Source organism: Phodopus roborovskii, unplaced genomic scaffold (assembly GCF_943737965.1).
Source record: "Phodopus roborovskii unplaced genomic scaffold, PHOROB, whole genome shotgun sequence".
NCBI classification, from domain to species: Eukaryota; Metazoa; Chordata; class Mammalia; order Rodentia; family Cricetidae; genus Phodopus; species Phodopus roborovskii.
Window position 1 is genome coordinate 22,932,374 of NW_026126588.1, and position 22,058 is coordinate 22,954,431.

Below are 22,058 nucleotides of genomic sequence, written 5' to 3' on the forward strand. Positions count from 1 at the left end.
TCATGTGACCCCCTTAATGAGGGACTCACTCATGTCCCTCTTAATGAGGACCACTACCCAGTTTCTCAAATACGACATGACTCCAGCCATGTGTGCCTCCACTCATGAGCCTCCTAGGGCTCCTCATTACCCTCGGAAAACATCGAAAATCTTCTGGCCCCAGACTTGGCATGTCCTAGCATTTGCCTGTCTTACTATTGTGTTTTTGTTTTTGTTTTCCATCTCTGAACTCCTGCCAGACAGGCCTGGTTGACCAGAAGGCTCCCAGCTCAAGGGCTCTGTCTTTGTGCTTTTCATTCATGTTTACGGAAATACATGTACCATGATTTGGTACCTCCATGTCACTGAGATATGAAATATTCATCAGAAGAACTCTCCTATACTTCTCTGCTTCCCACTCTGTGCTAATAATTAATTACCTTTCTGTGTATCCATTTAACTTCTGTTCCTGACCATTGGATGGCCACTATTTCGCTAGTATCAGCCACAATAACTAGTGTGTGAAAGGGGCCTCAAGAACTATAGATTAGATGAAACAAAAATAATTTAATGGCATACTGATTTCTACTTCCTCCTGTTTTTCTGCATCATATATAGAGTCATAATAAATGTCATCAGTGCAAAATTTCTTGACTTTCCAATCATACGAGTATATTATCTGAAGAGATACAGACCTTTATTATCAGAGTGTGCTCCTTTTATTGCTAAGTGACCATTCTGCCATTTAGATGCTGAACCCATCTTCCACGGGTCCATGCACAGACAGGTCTGCATGGGGTCTGGGTAATGCCAAAAACTTATAATAGTCTTGTGTTTATAGACAACTTCTTTTTTCTTTACACGGAAGGTTAATCATACCCATTTGTTTGTTTTACCTCTTGGAAAGTCTTGATTTTCTTACTTCTAACTTGTAACCTCTGGTTTCTTGGAAGGGGCTTCTCTCTCTGTTTCTGTATGCATGAAAACAAGGTGACGTCAAGATTTCTTCACTTGTCATGGTACAGAGGGGGCTGGACAGTTAGTGTTCTCATGTTCTGTGCAGCAGGGATCCTTGCTATTTGGTTGCAGCCTCACGCCCCTCCAATCCAGTCACAACACACATTCTCCTGGACCTAGTCTTTCTTTGAGCCTTGCTTCTTGCTTCGTTACTATAGGAATGGAGAAATTCTCACTGGTCAATTTTAAGACCACCCCCAACTCTTGAGGTTTTCTTGGGTCCTCGTCTGAGTCGCTCTCCCCTCCTGCTGTATCTCCTCTGTGGTGCCATTTGTCACGCTCATCTATTGGACTAGAGGTACAGTCCCTGGATATGAGGTACATTTGTGATCAAACTCGTGCAATCCTTATCTACAAGAGGCGCTCGATAAATCTGCGATTAGGGGTTCAACTCCTGTCTTTGTCCCTTTCTAAAGTCCATTCTGGAAGGAGGATTGATTAGCTTTCACTTCCCTCTACGAGGTTCAGTCACCTGGGAAAATTAAATGCCATCCAAGTTCTACTCTAGAACACTTTGGACAGTGTTTGGTGTTTTGTAATTTTGCAATCATTTTATTATGGTGAGTGTTCTACAGATGCATAGGTGGAGTTGCTCAGTTAGAAGAAAGCCTTTGTACACAGAGCTGTATCGTATGTGATGGGGGGTGATTGTTAAATTCATCTTTCAGCCTTAGCTTGTGACTAAATGCTACAACAAGTCTACACTCCCGGTGGTAAAAATTTTAATGTATTCAGTTAATTCTGCTGTATTCATTAAATCCCATGTATTTCGCATATTATTTATTTGCCTAATGACTTAACTGTTTGAGTTAGTAGCTTACCTAATATAATTTATTTTCGGAAATACATTGTACTCAGTCTTTACTTATGATAAGAACTTGTTGGAAACCGGTCTTTGGCGCATGTCTTTAGTCCCAGAACACAGGAGGCAGAGGCAGACAGATCATTGTGAGTTCAAGGCCAGCCTGGTCTAAAGAGCCAGTTCCAGGACAGACTCCAAAGCAATACAGAGAAACCCTGTCTCGAAAAAACAAACAACAACAAAGAATTTGTTGGGATATCTGGTTAAAAAAGAAATCAAGCTACTATTTTGTTTGTTCTGTCTGGCTAATTGCTTGCTGCAATTCTGGTTCTGTAGGTGCGTATTCAGTTGATGTATAAACAGAGACACTTTAAAAATAAATATATTTTAGACTTAGATGGACTTGTTTATTCTTGCGCATACCTAACGACAACCCCTCCCCCAGTAGTCTTTGTTCCATGCCCTTCTCTTTTTCCCCTGCTCAGGAAGGCGTGACTGACTTAGAAATCACTTCCTTTGAGGCTCACTGGCCCCAGAGCCAGTGTGGGCCAGGTAGCCACTGTCATCACACAAGAGCCTCCCTCCTCAGGGTCCACATGTCATTGTCCTGTGCTTAACCAGAGCTTGGCAAATATTTGTTGAGCCAATAGATGCACGCACACACACACACACACACACACACACACACACACACACACACACATTCAATCCCCTTTAAAATGTAGAGCAAGAATAACATGAAATTAGAACATGCGCACCCATCCTTAGTCCTTAGCTAACACTAATGTGTCTCCCCTGGGGGCTTAACTGATCCTTTATGCTACTCACCTGCTCACTTTGAGCTGATCTCTCTCTCTCTCTCTCTCTCTCTCTCTCTCTCTCTCTCTCTCTCTGTCTCGTGTGTGTGTGTGTGTGTGTGTGTGTGTGTGTGTGTGTGTACACACCTGCCTTGAGCTGGTTGCAACTGTGTGTTTCTCCTGGTTGGTTTTTATTTTCTTGTTGTTTTTTAGGTTTATTTATTTATTTATTATTTATTTTATGCTTTTCCCTGATCCTGACTTTTACATTGTTGCTCTTTGGTGGTGGATCCTATTATCTGGAAGCTTCCTGTTTTTTTTTTTTTTTTTTTTTTTATTTTATTTTTTCTTTTCTTTTTTTTTCCCTGTCTTTAGCCTCTTCCCAGAATTTGATAAATAGGCGATTGTTGCCACAGTTAGACAATATAGCAGATTAATCTCAGTGATTTTACTTTGATGCAGATGCTAAGAGTTTAAACCCTGCTTATTTCCACACTAGTATGTAGAGAGAAATTAAACTCGTGTCACTCCTGAGGAAGAGTATTTTCACATTGTGCTTTTATGTGTTTCTTCTCCTCTTCACCCACTGAGACTTGTTACAATAAAAATAAAACAATAAAAATTTAAGGCACTGTCATTGCAAAGTTTTATATGCTGGTAATAAAAATTGAATGAAAAGACTTACGGTACCCCCTTCCAAACAATAAACAGAAGTTACCAGGAAATACAGATAGGCTGCACCTGGGTAGGTGAGCGCAGAGCGGCCTGGAGTCCAAATACCGCCTGTGGTTTGGCGCTTTATCACCTGACTAAGAACATGGCAGCATGTGGAGATGTATGGAATTGTAGTTTCAGTGTGTGTGAATCGAGTTTCACTGGGACAGGGCCGAGGGCATTCACTTTACTGCTACCAGAAATTCGTGGATTCATTTGCACTGTAAAGACAAACTAAAATATGGTCTGCAAGCTAAAAGCACTTGCTGCCTGGCACTGTCCTGAAAAGCTCGGCCACTCTCGGAACTGCACAGCAGGGTCTCTGTCATCCTAACTCCCTCTTTTTTATGAGGTCTGCCTCATAAAAATCATCCCTCGTTCCACTTAGTGTTTCTCTCCGATGACTGATCATTTCTCCATTATATTAGGTGGACCGACTATTCGGGCCCAGACACTCCCGTCTATTAAAGTTAACCTCACCTTCACAAAAACACTCGAGGAGAGAAGTATATGCGTATGCCTTTGCCAACGCTGACTTTCTTTTCTTTTTCTTTTTCTGTGAATAGCGATGTTTAAGAAGCCGGTTGAAGAAGCCATTGTGCTGATTATGTGCTCACACAATCACAGGCATGGGGTGTACAAAGTCTTATCTACCAGCTGAGGGTCACACTGTGCTCTCTCTGACTCTGTCCCCCGAGTCCCCCGACAGCTGAGGACCCCTGTGACAGCCCTTTACTTAATCCCTTCTCGATCATGGAACAACTGGGCAGATTTAGCAGCTACCGTCTTACTTCAGGAGAGGGTCACTCGGGTCCATTTTGACAGCCATAAGCATTTAGAAACACAGGAGAAAAGATTTCGTTTTTAGTATATGAATTCTCTCTTGACTCACGAGTATTCCTGCTTGATGCTCTCCATTCCTGACTTCATCCTTCGACTGATTCTCCTCCCGTATTCGAGTTTCTCCCTCCTCTTTGTTTTTTTTTTTTTTTTTTTTTTGCTCCCTTCATCACACTTATTTCTGCTGTGTTGTATTTGTTCCTTCACCCTGCCCCCTATTGGCTATTGGTCAGAATCTGGCACACTGCATGAACTTGGCAGGCTTTGCCATCTGGTTTACCTGGGTACCATCTCTGTCTCCTGTCCTTTGCTTCAGCCCATGTGCACAGCTTCCCGTCCTCCACTCACGGGCCTCGGAAGGTGCTTTCTGCGATGACAGAGCCGCACTCCTGCATGAGAGAGAGCCCCAGGTCCCTGAGGGGGAGCTGGGGAAGTACAGGAGTGGATGTCTGTGAAAACAGGCCTCCTCCAGTTCTACTTTGCCCCTAGGGTTCCATATGCTTGTCTGCATATCGTTACCAGTGCTCTGTCTTGTTTTTCCCTACGGACCAGAGGAGGCAGCTAAAATACGGGGCACTGGAGATGTTGCAGGAACAGTGCTGTGTTGTGCAGTCAACAATTCAGTTATCGTTGAAGATGTTTACCTGGGAGGTATATAATTCACTGTCTCAGATGAGGAAGAGGAGTCTGGCTGCAACTAGCCATCCAGCCATCTTCCCATGCCCAGAGTGGGAGAGCTGCATCCCTGGCTGGGACAGTGGTCCAGTGTGGCAACTTTGGAGGCCCGTGGCAAGGAACCTTCAGCTTAGGGCTGAGTTCCAGAAGGGAATAGATTGGGCTTGGATCCTGGGTGCCCCAGGAGGCTATTATTGGCATGTCCTTATCATACAGGAAATGCTGGCTGCGTAAGGAGGCAGCATGCAGGGAGATACGAAGATGGGATTTCTGGAGAACTTTTTGTTGAGGTCAGTGGGCCAGCCAGAGGTCACGGGCAGACGACAGCTGTGCCCATTGGCTTCATTAATTCTACTTATTACTGCAGCCTGCTGAATTGTCATAATAAAACAACCAACAATAGATGATTTGAATACCCCACGTACAGATGTTCACTTTGTTGCGTAGAAACTGGGATTTTGTATTCCTCTGAATACTATTGCCTCAGCTCATGGAGTATTTCATGCTGTGGCTTTAGTCCTGTTTGTAACAGCGTTCCACGCATTAAAACAACTGTGTCTGTGAGCCTCTGGGGGATATACTGTCACCTCCACGCTCTCCCTTGTTTAAGCCACTTTTTGGTCTTAGACCCCTCCTGCTGTTTCAATAATACCATAGGCCAGTGGGCGCGGGTAACTGGAAGGAGAAGACATTTATTTTCTTGTGCTTTTTGAATGCTGGGAGTCTAAGAGCGAGGTGCCAACCCTTGGTCTCCGGGGATAGTCTCTCTGCTGCACTCTTAAATAAATGGCAGAAAAGGCAGAAGGGCAAGGGAGGAAGGGAGGAATCTCCCAGACACTACGGGGGAACCTCTTCCTGGAACAGCGCGCGCGCACACACACACACACACACACACGCGCGCACACACACAGAGAGAGAGAGAGAGAGAGAGAGAGAGAGAGAGAGAGAGAGGAGCTCAGAAGTAAGTGGTAAGTTGCATAGGGCAGGAAACAGGAGCAGGAGCAAAAGCCTGCCTTAGACCCTCAGGGAGCGAGGAAGGAGCCTGACATCCCTCAGCCACAGGTTGAGTCTTGAGGGTCTCAAAGACGGAGCAGTGTTCCCATTTGGGCAAGTCTCACTATCACATTATACAGACGCCCCGACTGCCTGGGTGTGTGGAGAGAAATGTGGCATAGGAGGAGAGCGGTGAGGAGAGTTATTGAGCCTAGGGACGATGGGGTGCCAAAGGGCAGCATCTCCCTCCTGCTTGCCACTGTAGCACGCATTTGCTCATCAGAAGGATGCCACAGAACACCTTGCACCTGGGGATCTGGAGCCATTTTTTTTTCATTCCTATGGTGACTTTTCTGGTCATCTTTGCACCAGCATTGCTGACATCATAATCTTCTGAATCTTTCTGTTTCCTGGTTGCTGCAGTGTTGGCTTCAATAGGGCAGCATTGCTGAGGCTGTGCAGCGTATCTTGTTCCTGGTTTAAATTTCACTGTCGTAATCTCTCCAGGCACCTTCCTCTTCACTCTGTTATACTGAAATTGGGAGGAGACTCAAGCCCATGAAGCCACAGCCTTTCCAAATTCTGCTTTGGTTCAAGAGGATATGAAGGGTCTCAGGATGATGTACCTCGCAATTATAGGCTCTCATTATTATTATTATTATTATTATTATTATTATTATTATTATTATTATCTACAGCCTGCTCAGGTACTCTCTGTGTTAAAAAGCACACTGGGCTCCTGCACAGGATAGGAGGTTGCTATTCCCTTCCCATCCTTCCTTCCTTGGGAGGCTTCAATGCCTGTCTAAGAGTTTAGTCATTGACGGCTCCTTCTGTGTGTTTTCCTGCTCTATACCTATCAGGTTTTTGATTGGGACTTCAGCCTACCTTGTATGGTAATTCACACATACACCTGTTTTTGCCACTTGTTTGGGTACTCTTCCAGATGGGGAAGTCCATGGTGTGTATGGACAGTTATTTAACACATCCTAATGAGTTGATTTCGTTTTCCCTTAAGGATTAAACATGTTTGGGATTTAAATAAAAGGATTGAAGATAAAGAAATTACTAATTTAAAAAAAAAAACCAACAGCAGAGAAAGCAGTAGTAATCTCAAGGACGATTTGTGACTCACCATGTTGGTGAGATCCTGGAGAGCTTTGAGCCTTGGTTGTCACTTAGGCTTTTAAAAGCATAAAAATGACTCCCTTGCCTTCCTACTAAAGCTTCGGTCAGATGAAATGAATCGTTACATCTGAAGACGTTCTGAACAGAATTAAATTGTTTTCAGAATAAAAACGGCATCGTTTGCGACTGGGGGCAGGGTGTAGCTCCATTAAAAAAAAAAAAAGTACTTGCTGTAAAAACATTAAGGGCTGATAGTCAGAATCCAGGAGAAAGCTCCCGGTGCATTGGCATGTGTTTGTCATCTCAGAGCTGGGGCAGTTTACAGATTTTTAGAATACACTGTCCAGATTAAGTCATCACTGGCTAAAGACCCTGTCCCAACCCAAAACTTAAATAACAACAAAAACAAAGCAAGCATGGGCAGCTCACTCCTGAAGAACAGCACTGGAGGTGGCCTCTGGAAAGGAAGGAGGGAAAATAAATAGCTACCTCCTTCTCCTTGGAGGACCCTGGTGTGCCTCTGACACCTGAGAAGAAACCTCTCCTAGGGAAAAAAAGGGATGGGGATTGATTGCCCAATCCCAGGCAAACATATGTCCTGGCATTCTCTCAACCAGGTGTGCCAGCACACACAGGACCGTGTCTACCACACACATACAAATTGCAATGTTTTATTCCATTTCCGTAGTCCCAGTATTTAAGGGAAACATAATAAAGGTTTAGGAACCCCCCCACACACACACACACTGCATTGTGCCATGTAAACAATGGGTACCTCTAGCATTTGATTTCTGGCTTAAAATTCAGTTCGCGCTCCAATAGTATTCCCTGCACATACGTAAACAAGTAAACATAACTTGTCTAAAGGGGGCCGTTTTACAATCTAGAAGCCAATTCCAGTGATCTGGGAGATTTTTCTTTTAAGTTTGGCCCACCTGTTCTATGGGGACTTGGAGACTAACATCCCTTCTCTCTAATTCCTGCATAACCCAGACCCTGCAATTCTTCCCAGGTTTCCACCTCTATCACAAGCTGCCCACCATCGTGCCCGAGAGCTGCCTTCTCATAATGGTTGGACTACTACTGGGTGGGATTATCTTTGGTGTTGATGAAAAGTCTCCCCCAGCCATGAAGACGGACGTGTTTTTCCTGTATCTCCTGCCACCCATCGTTCTGGACGCTGGCTACTTCATGCCCACTCGCCCTTTCTTTGAGAACTTTGGCACCATTTTCTGGTACGCTGTGGTAGGCACGCTGTGGAATTCCATTGGCATCGGGGTGTCTTTGTTTGGCATCTGCCAGATCGAGGCCTTTGGCCTCAGTGACATCACGCTGCTGCAGAACCTGCTTTTTGGCAGCTTGATCTCAGCTGTGGACCCCGTGGCCGTGCTGGCTGTCTTTGAGAACATTCACGTCAACGAACAGCTCTATATCCTGGTCTTCGGCGAGTCTCTGCTTAACGATGCCGTCACTGTGGTGAGTAGTAAACAAGTGCCCGGAACATCACTGAGCGTGTGTGGGTCACCTATCACTCACGTCTTAAAAGGCTTTGCGGGGTTATAAACAACCAAGATTCTCTTGCTCTACGTTGACAACATGATGTGACATTAAATGTAGGGAAGCATTTCCCCACACGGCAATGGAGACATGCATTCTATAGTGAACATCAGCTGACTTCCCTCTATGGCAAATCATTTCTGATACACTCTATCTAGAGATAGTGTCAGGCACACAGGCTGAGGCCTCTGTCCCCCAGACTGTCTCTTACCCATCTCCAGATGGTAACTGATGGTAACTGCAAACCTTAGTTCGATCCACTCATGATTCTGAACAAAGGGCTCTACAGTACGAGTTTTCACGCCACCTTCTTGCTGGAGTAGCTCACAAGGCTCATGCACATTGGTTTAGTGTATTGATAATGCAAAAGATACACATGGAGGCGGTATCCAGCAAAAGGGCATGAAGGTTCGTATCAAACTCCCATGTGTTCAGCTATCCAGGAGCCCTCTGAATATGTCCCCTTGTGTTCTTTTAACACAGGCATGATTGATTACATCATTGGCCACAGGTTATTAATTTTACCTTCCACCCTTATCATCCTGTGCCAACAACCACGAGAATGGGAGATGAGACGGAAAGTCTCAAGCGTTGAACTTTGCCTTGGTCCTTCCAGTGCTCAGATCTCATCTTGCTGAATCTGCCAGCCATCAACCGGTCATTAGCTTGCAAAGATACTTGTCACTGAAGAGAGTCTAAGGATTTTAGTAACTATGTATCTGAGGAGGGTTGGAAAATTGAGTACATATTTCATAATATCAGAGCCCTTCATTTGGATTGATGGGCATATGTTGTGACCTTGAAATTCTTAATACACATTTTAATTAATTACCCATATTTTATTTATTATGGCACATTTAGCTTCTTTCTTTCGTTTTTCACTAGGCCCTACAAAGAGTGTACAGCTGGCACCTTAATAAAATACAAAGCGCAAATACAAGATTAAGGAGCATAAACATGATTGTGGACTTTGTATCTCTGATGGTTGACCTCTGTGATGTTTTTTTAAGCGTAATTGTCTTTGATAATAGTTCAAGGGATTTCAGATTTCTGTGAGAAGTAATGACATTTATATATATATATATATATGTGTGTGTGTGTGTATAATATATATATAGATGAATACTAATATACAAAACTTGTAAAGTGACATTTACTAGGGAATGTTCTCTCTGGAAGAAGTGATGCCATTGGTATATATAAGACGTATAATGCATTATAATATCTGCTCATAAACAACACTTGAAGTGATGTCTACTATGGAATGTTCTCTCTGGGAACATTGTGACTGCTGTTGATGGCTGTCGAGAATTTTTTTTTTCTCAGATGCCCACCTTCTGCTCCTACCCATGGCCCTCATCATCTTCCCATAGGCAGACTTTTATTTTTACAGAGCACTTATAACCTTAATTCTCTCTTAAACGCCACATACAGGGTCCAAGGCAGCTGTGATCTTAACTTCAGCAGAATTCACTTCCGCCTTCTGAACTCTGGCAAGGGGTGGTGGGCTCAAGAAGAAAGGGCCTCCCCGGATGCAGGGGCCTTTAGAGAGATCTCCCTTCTGTAGTTACAGGCAAACGATCCTGCCTCGGTAAACCATTTAGTTGGCAATAGTGAGGGTTTAAGGGTGACAGCCATTGACTCTTACTGAATTCTTCCCTCAAGATCAGCTCCTTAGCCAACCTATAAAAACGGTACCACATTATAGATGAAACTGAGGTGGACAGGCTAAAGCATGTTCTCCCCATTAGCTCTTACCCTTCAAATGTTATTCATGACTCATTTGACAGCGTGTACGGAAACAAGCATGATTCTCTGTTAGTTGTATTTATAGCTGCAAAAGCAGATCCCTGAACTAAATAAAACATTCTTCTTGCCTGGAAGGATGTTCATTAACTCTAGCTGGATAGTATCATGGAGGAAATAATTTGATAGCTCCTAAGATACTTTTAAAACAACAGGTTAACTTAGGCAAGAACAAAACTTAATTTATACATTCTATTATTTATTAACGGCGATTTGTCATTAACTTTTGTATTAAGTTTTAACTAGGAAACTGCATAACAGCAAAAACATTTTATCACTCACTCTAATTTCCTCAGGATTCAGGTATTCCATTGGAACTTATATTTATATGTAAATATTACCCTTGCTGGAGAGGATTGTGGACCCGTGAATGTGGAACTGTTGGAGTGAACACATAAGGAAATAAAGACACCTTGCTGGATCCCTTCTAAGGGATCTCAGCAAAAGTTAGGCTGGTTTCAGAGCCACAGGCAGTTTCTATGGCCTTCCTACAACTCAGAAGATGCCTCGTCCAGCTAGATTTCAGGAAGGGATCTGGCTAACTCACTGTCCAAAGTGTGCAGATGCATGGGGGATACAGAGGCACATCCTGCCCCTGCTCCCAAGGATGCACAGCCGTGAGCTGCGCTCTGAAGGGAGATAGATGGCTGCCCCTGGGAAGGCAAGGAAGGAACAGAGGAAGAAGCACATTGTCGTGTGTAAAAGTGGAAGTAGCCCTGTCCACAACCAGAACCAGCAAGCCTCGTGGTTTTCTGTGGGAGGCCACGCCGTGGCTTGCAAGCTCCTTTAAAACATACTCTCGTGGAACATTAGAATTGTCCCTCAAGACTTGCTCACCTGGCGGCAAATAACAAACTGCCTAATGTTTCCCTCATTGACTAAATACCACACCGAGTGAGATTTATGCTAGGGACACCTAGAACAATGGCGTAAACCATTGTGTTCTAGCCAGATTCCTTCTAAGGCAGAGTTGGGACGTTTTACCTAAGATCAAACCCCCCATGCTATCTATCACCAAAGGGTAAGGTAAATCAGAACCGAGTATAGCAATGGCACACAATTGAAAAATTAAAACCAAGTTTTAGGATTTTAATGTTAAACCGTCTTGATATTTTGTGAAAATATTTCAAGTCCAAAGACTGTCCAAGGACCTAGATATAAAGAGACATCCTGCTTTTTTTCCACCGTGGTCTGTAACTTAGTCTCACATGGTCACGTTTAGCATCATGACTAGAACACAGTGCACCCGTTGAGTGTTCTAACAACGTCCCCAAGAAGATTCAAGGAGCTTCCTGGAATGCTTCCCAGTTAGCTACCTGCAGGTAGGGTTGGTAAAGGACAGCTGTCTTTGAAGACAGAAGTTAGTGCTGCATCTTGGTGCTAAGTTACCATGGGCTGTGGGGTGGAACGTCACTTAAGGCAGATAAGCACGGAACATTGTGTGCTCAACCTAGATTTACAAGTCACAGGGTTACCTGAAATCCATGATATAAAATAATTATGCTTTGAGTTTTACAGCAAGGTGAGCTGCATGCTATGTTTATGGAATAAGCAACTGTATTTATATAACTTGTTTTATATATTTTAACTGAATCACCACACATTTTAAATCCAAATTTAAGTCATTTAATTCATAATTTGCACAATGCATATTTAAATATTCATAGCAAATGAACCTTAGATCATATGACAGGCCTGAGGGCCTGAGAGTACTCAGTCATCATATTGGCCTATTATTAATTTACTACAGAGGTGCCACTGGAGTTTTAATTTCTTAAAAATACATGTCAACTTTCTGGCCAACATCTGAGATACTTCACACACACACACACACACACACACACACACACACACACCATTATCTACACATGCACACATATATAAATTAAAACCCACTTTTCTACAGATTATCTCAGGTAAAATTAAAGAATTTAACTGAAATGAACTATGTATGTGGTTATAATTAGTTGCACAAGATTAAACATAAAACAAGTTGGCTCTTATAGAGGCTTTCTGATGCTGCTTAGGCCTTGCCATTTCATCCAACATGGCACTGGTATCTTTGGCAGTGAACTGGTCAAACTGGACCTTTTGTCCATCACCCAAATGGAACGCTCCTGTGATTCAGCTTCTCTCTTTCAGAGCAATACTTGGAGCAGGACACCCTTTGATAATGGATGTGTTGAGTGGCTAGGAAAACGATTTTGAAAGGGTCATGACTGTACAGCTCCGTTGACAACAGTTTTCATGTACAAGGGCCCCACGTGGTCCTGTCAGTGTGATAGATGGAGGGGTAATGGAGGAGCAGTCTGCTTCTGGCTCCCTCTGGAAAGTTTTGTTTTGTTTTGTTTTGTTTTGTTTTTTTTGCCATGTTGGAGGAGACATCATACCCATAGGGAAGGCAGCCGGCACAAAATGGCAAGGGCTATGTGGTTTGGGGTCCGTCTGTGTGTTGCGGGTCAGAGGAAAGGACAGTACCCAGAGGCTGTAGTAATCCATGAGGACTCCTGGGAATCCTGGCGGCTCCGGGAATGCTACCTTGGAAGCTCAGGGTTAGGAGCTTGTCACGGTCAGGAAAGGAAAGCATAGGCAGAAATGGGGACATGCGTGTTTTGTAGAACAGTGGGGGAAATTCTGCTCCTGACGTTTAAGGGTATTGTGGAAATCATTAAATGAGGAAGAAAGGAAGGAAGGGACAGAGGGGCTGAGGGAGGAATGGGGAGAAGAAAGAAAAGAGAAGGAATGGGAGGGAGGGAAATATCCTTGTATATTGCGACTGTCAGGTCTTCCCAAAGTCAGGAAACTAAAGATTTTGGCTCTTGGGAATAGAAATGGGCCCCCAATAGGTAGGGTAGATTGGGAGACATTGGCTCACTGGTGCAGGCTGCAGGCAGACAGAGTCGAGCTGGTAGAGTCAAGGCCAGAACTATAGAGTATCTAAGTAGAACTGGAGGGAGGCAATCTGTGCAAAAACTGAACTGGCCTACCACTGAACACTCAATGCAGAAATCCATTGGGAAAAAAAAAAAAGCATTGAGAAAAGCTACTTCCGAGACAATGGTGGCAGTCACCTTTGTCTTTGGTAGTTTGGAGGCAAGAGAGGCATATGTTACCTCTTAAACCCTGCCAGGGAGCAGTGTGATGCTACTGTATTTGGATCCTGTAGCAAACTTATGACCGCAAGCAGGAATTGCTGCCTCCGCCGGGCATCACAGAAGACAGAAGTCCTAACAAAGTGCTGGTTGACCCCCAAGGAGCTTGCAATCCAGAAGAAAGGAGCAAATGTTTCTGCCAAGCCTCTAAGGCGATACACTCTATAAACAAGGTGGAGGTTGTGGTGTGGCATCCACTGGGACACGGTCTGATTATCAGGAGCTGGCTGCCTCATGTGTCCATGTTGATTGAGACCTTATGCAGGCCAGAAAATCAGTATTCTAACATCGCCTCTGACATTTCGTGCCATGCGATTTTACAACATTTTTGACTGATTTTGACTTTCTTAGAAGTCGAGCGAAGGTACATCCCAGCCTTGTGTTCAATGCCCTCACAAGTCGGCTTTCGAAAATCCTGAATGCCCAATAGTGGTAAATTCCACAGTGCCAACCATTCAGGAAATGTGTTTGAGTTGACCTTGACTCTCCATCTGTGGGAAAAAGTGGGAGCCTTCCTCCCATGTGGCGCTGGGGCTTCCACACATGGGTAAAAACATACCGCCCAGCGAACACGGAGTAGATTTCTTGAGGTCTTAATTAAATCAAGACTGCCCCAAAACCAAACAGGAGCGTATCCATTACTTTATAAGCATAAAGTGTGTGTGAAGGTATACCACATATACAGCACATAAGTTCACACTCCAAGTATATATGGCCTTTTCACTTTAAGAAACATCCCTGGTACTTTATACCAGGCACACTGCATATGTAGGTAGATCAAGGAGGCAGGATATGAGTGAAGAAGAGTTTCCTAGAAGGAGGAATCCTTTAATGGGGTCCCTGCTAGAGAGTGTGCCTGTCCCATGTCATGACTGTCTGGCAGGACTTTGTAAAGTAAATGTATGTTCACAACAGTCTGATAAGTTTCTCTATGACGTGTGACTACTGAGCAATGGAAATATGAGCAATGCATGGCAAGCAAGTGTTTTAAAATATCCTTCCAGGTGGCGGCTGGGAAAAAAAAATAATGTTTCAGGAATAATTTCGCGAAAGCTTTGCAATGTCCTCTTCTTCACTGTTTTATAATAGTTTATCTGGCAAGACACCAAGATACTTTTTGCCAACGATTTTATTCAAAGCCACAATATTATTATGTGTGCAAATAACTACACAGTGATTTCCTCTGACACAGAACAAATCTCCTTTTTAGGAGACTTTTCCTCTGTGTCCAGGATGATCACAGGGAAAACTATGGAGAATATTTTTATTCTTTCTCATGTGTGTGCATGTGTGCATGTATGTACATGTATGTGGGTGTGCACATGAAGGAGGAGGGTGAACACTGGGAGTTTTCCTCCATCCATCCCCAGCTTATTTACTGAGTCAGGACCTCAAAGTTGACCCTGGTTTGATGGCCAGCTGGCTTCTGAGATCCCCTGTTTCTGCCCCCTGTGGTTGACATGCAGGCCTCCATGCCAACTCTGAATTTGCAAGGGTGCTGGGAATTCAAACATGGATGCTCACACTTGTGTGACAAGCACGCCATCCATTGGCGTGTCTCTGGCTCCAGAGGAACTGACAGTATGATCCCTCATTTCCCCCAGGTCCTGTACAACCTGTTCAAGTCATTCTGCCAAATGAAGACCATCCACACCGTCGATGTGTTTGCGGGCATTGCGAACTTCTTTGTCGTGGGAATTGGCGGGGTGCTCATCGGCATCCTCCTGGGATTTATAGCAGCCTTTACCACCCGTTTCACCCACAACATCCGAGTCATTGAGCCGCTTTTTGTCTTCCTGTACAGCTACTTGTCCTATATCACAGCTGAGATGTTCCATCTCTCAGGCATCATGGCGTAAGTGTCTCTCCACTAACAGTCCTTGATTCGTGCGTTGTATTGGACTTGTACATTCAGGGATTATCAAAGTTGACCGAGTTATGAAAAAGACTAGATTTTCTTATCCTGAGAGCAACTAGAATGTGATTTTCTTAAACCTTTTGCTACATTGAAATGAAAGGATGTATTTTCCAATTTAATAAGCTGGAGCTGACCTGGAAAAGGTGCTAAAGTGAATTCTTGAGTTTCCTATGAAATACAACAATGAACTTGATTGTTACTCTGGATCAAACATCAGCATTTTATGAGTCTGATCCCCATTCAGTGGGCTCTGTGTGGGAGGCTGCAGAATACTCCAACTAGGTTGCATTACCTAAACTGCCCGTGGAGTTCTAGAGAGGTTTTCTGCATCCATTTGAATGTTCTTACTCACAGTAGGTTTGTCGGCCATAGTTTAATCTCATTTAATTACAGGATGCACTGGGTAAGATCCTGTCATTTCTTATGGATCATTTTAATAAGGAACTGAAATTTTTTGATATAGGGTTTAAATTATTTTTGAAATAAGTAATAATAATTTACTTATTAAAGATACAGTTGCTGTCTCATTTACTAACTCGGACGAAGGTTTTTAAAAGCTTGGGTGTGTGAGCCGCCAATTGGTAATGTTCAGGTCATCCTGGCCTTCAGGACGTTATGCTGAAGGAAGCTAGTCAATAGAGTTTCCCCCCAAACATGTGCATTGTATGATGGTCACATTCCCTCTAGGGCAAAGAAAAACATCTTAGGTTGTGCAATTCCCCCCCTGACCTGATGTAGGTGGGTCTTTGATTAAAGAGTGTTTGGGTTCACGTCCCTTGGCAGCAGTCTCATTTGAGAAGCAAATGGAGTCTGTGGTACTAGGAGGCAACGGGAAGTTGAACTGGCTGTCATACAAAGCCACGAGCTAAAGGTTGGGTGGTTTTCCGTTTCAAAGAGAGCCTAAATAAAGCAACGAATTAATCCAGTTTGACCCAGTAAGAAGACATTCCTGGTTGCTATTCATATCACTGTGTGACTTCCAGTGTCCCCTCTGATCTTTGAACGTGTGACCTGCTAGTTACAAGGTCTGTCACAGCCTATGGGCTGGGCCTTGCGTCTGATTTCTGAGCAGGCTTGTTCTAGACACAGGTTCTTAGGGAACCTAGATTTCACAGTCGTACTCTGGACTGCGTGCATGTCTAGAACACTCAAAGTAGCCATCTGGGATTAACTGTTTTGTACGATGGATGTTCAAAAGTGGAGATGGGAGTCCCTGAAGATACTGAGTGGCTGAAAGTTGCTGGAGGGTGGAAGTGGGTGAGGAAGGATTGGAAAGGATGCTTGGAGTATGTGGGGCCTACCCCTCCCCCAAATCGCCACCAACTGGTGACCAAGTATCCAAATGCCCCAAACTTGTAGAGGACATCTCCTTCAAACTACCACATCTACACTGGGCCAACATAATGAAAGTACCAGTAAGTACAAAAATAAGAGACTCTAAGAAACCAAATTCCCTTGCACAGCCATTATCCTCTGAGGGTAGATTACAGGACATATTTATATCAACACACCAGTTTTCTCAGAAGTAAGGCTCTGTGTTCTAATGGTCAGCATGCTGCTCAAATCCCACATGGGTGTGAGTACCCTCACAGGCGCATTTGCAAGCACTCTCCTTGGAGCTCATTGTATGAACTCCGGGGCTGTAGTATTTAAAAAACATTATTTTCAGCTGTTTAGGGACACGGGGCATGTGTGTCTTCTATCTCGGCATTTAGAGAGTGAGGCAGAAGGACCACCATGAGCTGGAGGCCAGCCTGGAGGACAGAGTTCTCACATCCTGTGTCAAAAGCCAAAACCAGAGAGGCCATCCTTCTCATCCCCCACTTACTTTCTAGGCGGGCGGACAAACAGTGGGGCCAACGCTGGAGATAATCGAGGCTGGGTTTCAAAGCTGGTGGCTAATCATCCTTCCCTCCAACCACACTTCCAGTTCTGTAGGAGGTTGTACTGGCGGGGTGACAGCTTCACCATGCCAACACAACTTCGTTCATTCGTAGGATGAAGCCAATGAGCCTCCAGCTTGGCTGACTTAAGAAAATCAGTACATTTCCTGAAAGGGCCTGGTGGCACTGCTGGGCTCCTTCAGAGTTGACACAGGTTCAGGGCAATGTACTGATGATTGGGAATGTCACGCAGAAGGAAACGTGCAGGCGTAGCTGACTAGAAGGAAATTACATTACCTGGGCTGTGCTCCTGAAGGGGGATCCTGGGGCACAAACTTCCTGGCATTTCCCAGCCACCATAGGGCAGCTTCCCCGACACACACACACACACACACACACACACACACACACACACACACACACACACACTGATATACTTTCCCACGGGCTCAAAACAATAGGGCCAGGTGACCACAGACTGAATCCCTGGGCCCCAAATCAACATCTCTTCCCTTTAGGTTGTGTACCTCACATTTCTATTTGATAGACACCCATCCAACACAGAGAGTCAAGGTCTACTTTTCCAGTGACCTATTGGGCACCCGAAGCTGACTGATGGCCTCGCTTTGATTTTAAAGGCCTCGATGTGCATCTCACTTATTCTCTGCATGGAGAGGTCTCAGCCTGGTTGGCTCTGAGGACGGCTGTGTGAAGCTCCTCTCTCTGCCACTGAGACTCCTCTAACCCTCGTTCTCTGCACCTCTCTGTGCGTCTCCTCTCCCTTTGCCCCGGCCAGAGCTCTGAGTTTTCAGCGTTCCCTAGAGATCTGGCCAAGTGGCCGAGCCTGCCTTCCCACGTGTCCTCACACTTAATCCCTAGCTATTTGAGGTAACCGGAGTCATCTGGTGCCCTTGTAGCCAGGTGTCCAGTTCAAACAGGATAGCAAAGCTGTGCTAGCAAGAGGCATGGAAACAAGCCACAGGAAGGGAGGATTGCTGGGTTATGGGAATAAATAGACTCCTAACAAGGACAGGTACATATCACTGCGGACGAGACTCCAAGGATTCCCATGTTCACCAAAACCTTTGTCAGCACTGCCTTCCTTTGTGTCATGGTTAGCTACAAAGGAAGGCTTAGGTAGAAATTGGGTTTTATGTTTCTGCAACCCCATTGCTAGAGAGTGAGGGAGATCTATCCAGCCAGGTCCTATTAGGGAAATTCAAGGGAAGGACAGTGACTGGGACACCATTTTGGATGGAACCAAACTGTGTATGCACCATCCCTGTTTGATGAAAAGTGAGGCCTGTCGCCAGCATAAGGCTGGGAATTTAAAATTTACAGCTGGCTTTGGCTGAGACAGCCACCCAATCTATGCCGACTCCATGTTACCAGGAGGGAAAAATATCACTTTCTCAATAGGGTAGAAATGATGAGATCTCACTGATAAAAAAAAAAAAAAGAAGAAGAGCATGTTGGGAGGATGGGAAAGAATAAGGAAAGCCTCCAGGATGAGAGGCTGTGGGGTGTCCATGGACCTGCTCTCTGAGAAGGAGAGGAAAGCCGGTTCTCACATCTGCCGTGTAGGTATCTATCTGGGACCCGTCCTGTGTTTTTTCCACCTGTTATAATGAATGCAGAAGCAGGCGTGTCCATGTCCCTTTTACACCACTATTCCCCATGCAACTGACAGGATAACTAATGGTTCCGTGGGGTAAAAGCCAGAGGTCACAGCCCTAAGTTGGCCAGCTGCCTCCAGGGCTAAGGAAGGCTCCCCAGGAGAGGATATACAGCTGATAGCAGCAGGAAGGTGCCTGACTGGAGACTGGGGGTGGGGGAAGGGGAACAGCTGGAAAACTCAACTAAAACACAGTAGCCCTCAGATCCTGTGTTAGCCTTTGGGTCCCACCTTCCAATAAAACATAAAGTACGATGATTCCTGTAAAATATTATAAATGCATGTCTTTATAATATGTGTGTAAGTTTGTAAATATGCACTTATACATGTGCTTACACAACCAGACATCTGTCTGCCTCCACCTCCTGCTTTCGATTCTGATGCTAGATCCCTTTGGTCATGCCCAAAGAGCCAAGGAGCCCGAACTTGGCAGCAACTCAGGTACAGAATCATGAGAGACTAACATGAGCCTATGCTCTCCCAAAGTGCATTCTGATAGAAGGGAAATACAGTCTGCAGAAGGCCAGCTTTATGGGATGCTATACTGGATTCATGGCCTCCTACAGAAGAAGGAAACCGTTGAAAGAATTTTCTATTCACAGATAGTCGAATGACAGATCATTTTAAGTAAAAACTCTGTCTTCCCCTTGAAGACCTTGTTGAGGGAGTATTAGCCAGCCTGATCTGTGCCTATGCTATATTTTAAGCTACACAGGGATGAAGACGACCTCAATTGCTGCTAAAAGCAAAACCCACTAATTATAGTGATTTTACTTTTCCATCTCTAAATTGGTGATAATCACCATACATTTATGTTAAAGCCAGGCAAGATAATCACAAAGCAGTATGTCTGACCTCTATGTGGTCTCACACAATGAAACCTAACACCTGTCAAAACACGTCCATGTTTTGGTGTGTTACATAGGCCAGGTGCTGGAGTGGGTTTTGAAAGTGAAATGACAAGCTATGGAAGGAAACAAATTATCTGCATCGTTTTGGAATGCACCCTTCCAAATCTGTCCTCTGCATATGTGACACCCTTCCAGAGGTTTTTTTTCCTAGAGTATAATTTTGTTCATATCAAAGTACTATTCCTGTTAAGAGTATATTCATCTAGGGACTGAGTCAAGATACATTCATGATATGATAAACATAGACAAAGCAAGGGACACTTTTCTTGTTCCTAATGGACTTAGAAGAAATAGAGGTAGGGACAGAGATGATGGGGACTGGAGGGGTCAGTTAGAGCCAAATATGTAAATCTCAACCTCCCAGACTGTCTACAGAATCAAATAGAAGCTCTTGATTGTTATGTATAACTACCATTTTCTGACCTTTGCCTTCTTCATTGATCTTTGATGTTTCCATTTCACTCTCCTCTGGCTACCAGAATATTCCAGTAGTTATCTGAGCATGCCAACCTCTTTCTTTCAAACTTCTGTACATGTCCATCTGCTTTTCTTGAATTAAACTTATTTGTCGGTGAATTCTACCAGTTGAATATCATAAATGACTACAAACAACAGTGGCATCGTGTTGACTGGGGCAGACCTCTATCTTGTTATAACGTGTGGAACAGAAGGTGATGGTCACTTACACAATGCTTACATTGTATTTGACACTATAAGTTGTCCAGATGTAGTTTAGAATGTACAAGTTGGGGGTGCTTAGGTTATGTTCAAATGCTCTCATTTTATGTAAGGGACTCGTGTATCACATTCCATTATCAGTAGGGGGCCTTCAAAATGCAAGATTGCGGGCACCGAAGGGAAGTTTTACTTTCCTGCTATTCTTCGTTCTTGGTTGGCCTCTTACTAACGACAAATGTGTATAAATGCACACTTCTCTGTGGTTTAACTAAAAATTTACTTCTCTAAAATTCTACCATATCCCTTCTTTTGATTTAGTATTATTTATCCTTTGGCAATTCCATATATGTACACAATACATCCAACTTCTTTTGAAGCCCTTAACATCACATCCTTCTCCCAACTTCATGTCCTTTTCTTTATCTCGAAATATATATATATATATATATATATATATATATATGTATACACACACACATATATATATACATATATATATGTATATATATATAAAATCCTAGACACCAAGTATGTACATATGGCTGAAGGGCCACCAATTGGGACAAGCACAACCTACCAGCGACTAAATCTTTGAAGAAAACTGATTCCCTCTTCCCCAGAAGCCATCAACTTCTCATGAGCATCTCCCACTCCATGCTGGTTTATTGACTGGCTTGACCTTGATGAGTTCTTGTGGAGGTAACCACAGCTCCTGTGAGCTCCTGTGTAATGGCCTCAGGTCTAGAAGACACTGCCAACACACCCTTTCTGTTCCTGTGTCTAGCACCAGCAATGTTGTACAGCATGACCATTCCTCCCCTTAGACTAGGAGCTTTTGAAGGATGAAACTGTGCCAGAAACTGTGCCAAACTTGCCTTCATCTCCACGGACCAATCACATTGTAATGACTGGTGTTTGTTAAGTTGCTTCCCATCATGGACTAAATATTAATTTCTGCCTTCATCATGTGTTTATTGCTTAAGTAATAAGGAGGCCATGGTTGGGGAGGGGTGGGTAGCCTATATTTATACAGCATCATTCTAGTATTGCAGAAATGCTTCTCAAATGATGGTTAAAAGCTTTAAAAGCCAAGAAGGGAAGGAATTGAGTATGGGCTGAAGAACCACAGAGCTTCAACTTGATAGTGGTTGGTGCTTCCCTTTATAAAGAAAAGTAACTGGGGGAAATTGGGTAACAAGTACTTGGTATCCACCATTCTCCATATTTGTCTGTATATTTAAAAATCTCCCTGATCTTAAAGCACCCTGCCCACAGGATTAGAATATTTTAAGAAGTAATATGGCCATTATAAATCATATCCAAGTTTTCTACTTTCAGTCTTGAGAAGAGAAACTCATCTGTCCTCATTGCTGAGCCCCTCTTCCCTATAAAAGGCTGCGACCCAGAAAAATTATAATTTCAGTGTAGCCTTTGCCTCATTATCTTGAACTGGGGAATATTAATTTCTGAAAATATGGTTTTAAAAATTGAAGTAAGCTGAGCCTGGTGGTGTAGATCTGTAAATCCAGCAAC

The 22,058-nt window shown here is 43.8% G+C and overlaps 1 protein-coding gene across 1 annotated transcript in view; it reads left to right on the top strand.

Moving 5' to 3' along the window:
• Window positions 1-22,058, top strand: part of Slc9a2 (solute carrier family 9 member A2) — a 71,276-nt gene that overhangs the window by 24,647 nt on the left and 24,571 nt on the right. The window contains exons 2-3 of the mRNA XM_051204408.1: window positions 7,958-8,421; window positions 15,065-15,315. Coding sequence (XP_051060365.1) covers window positions 7,958-8,421; window positions 15,065-15,315 — 715 coding nt within the window. The remainder of the gene's footprint in view (window positions 1-7,957; window positions 8,422-15,064; window positions 15,316-22,058) is intronic.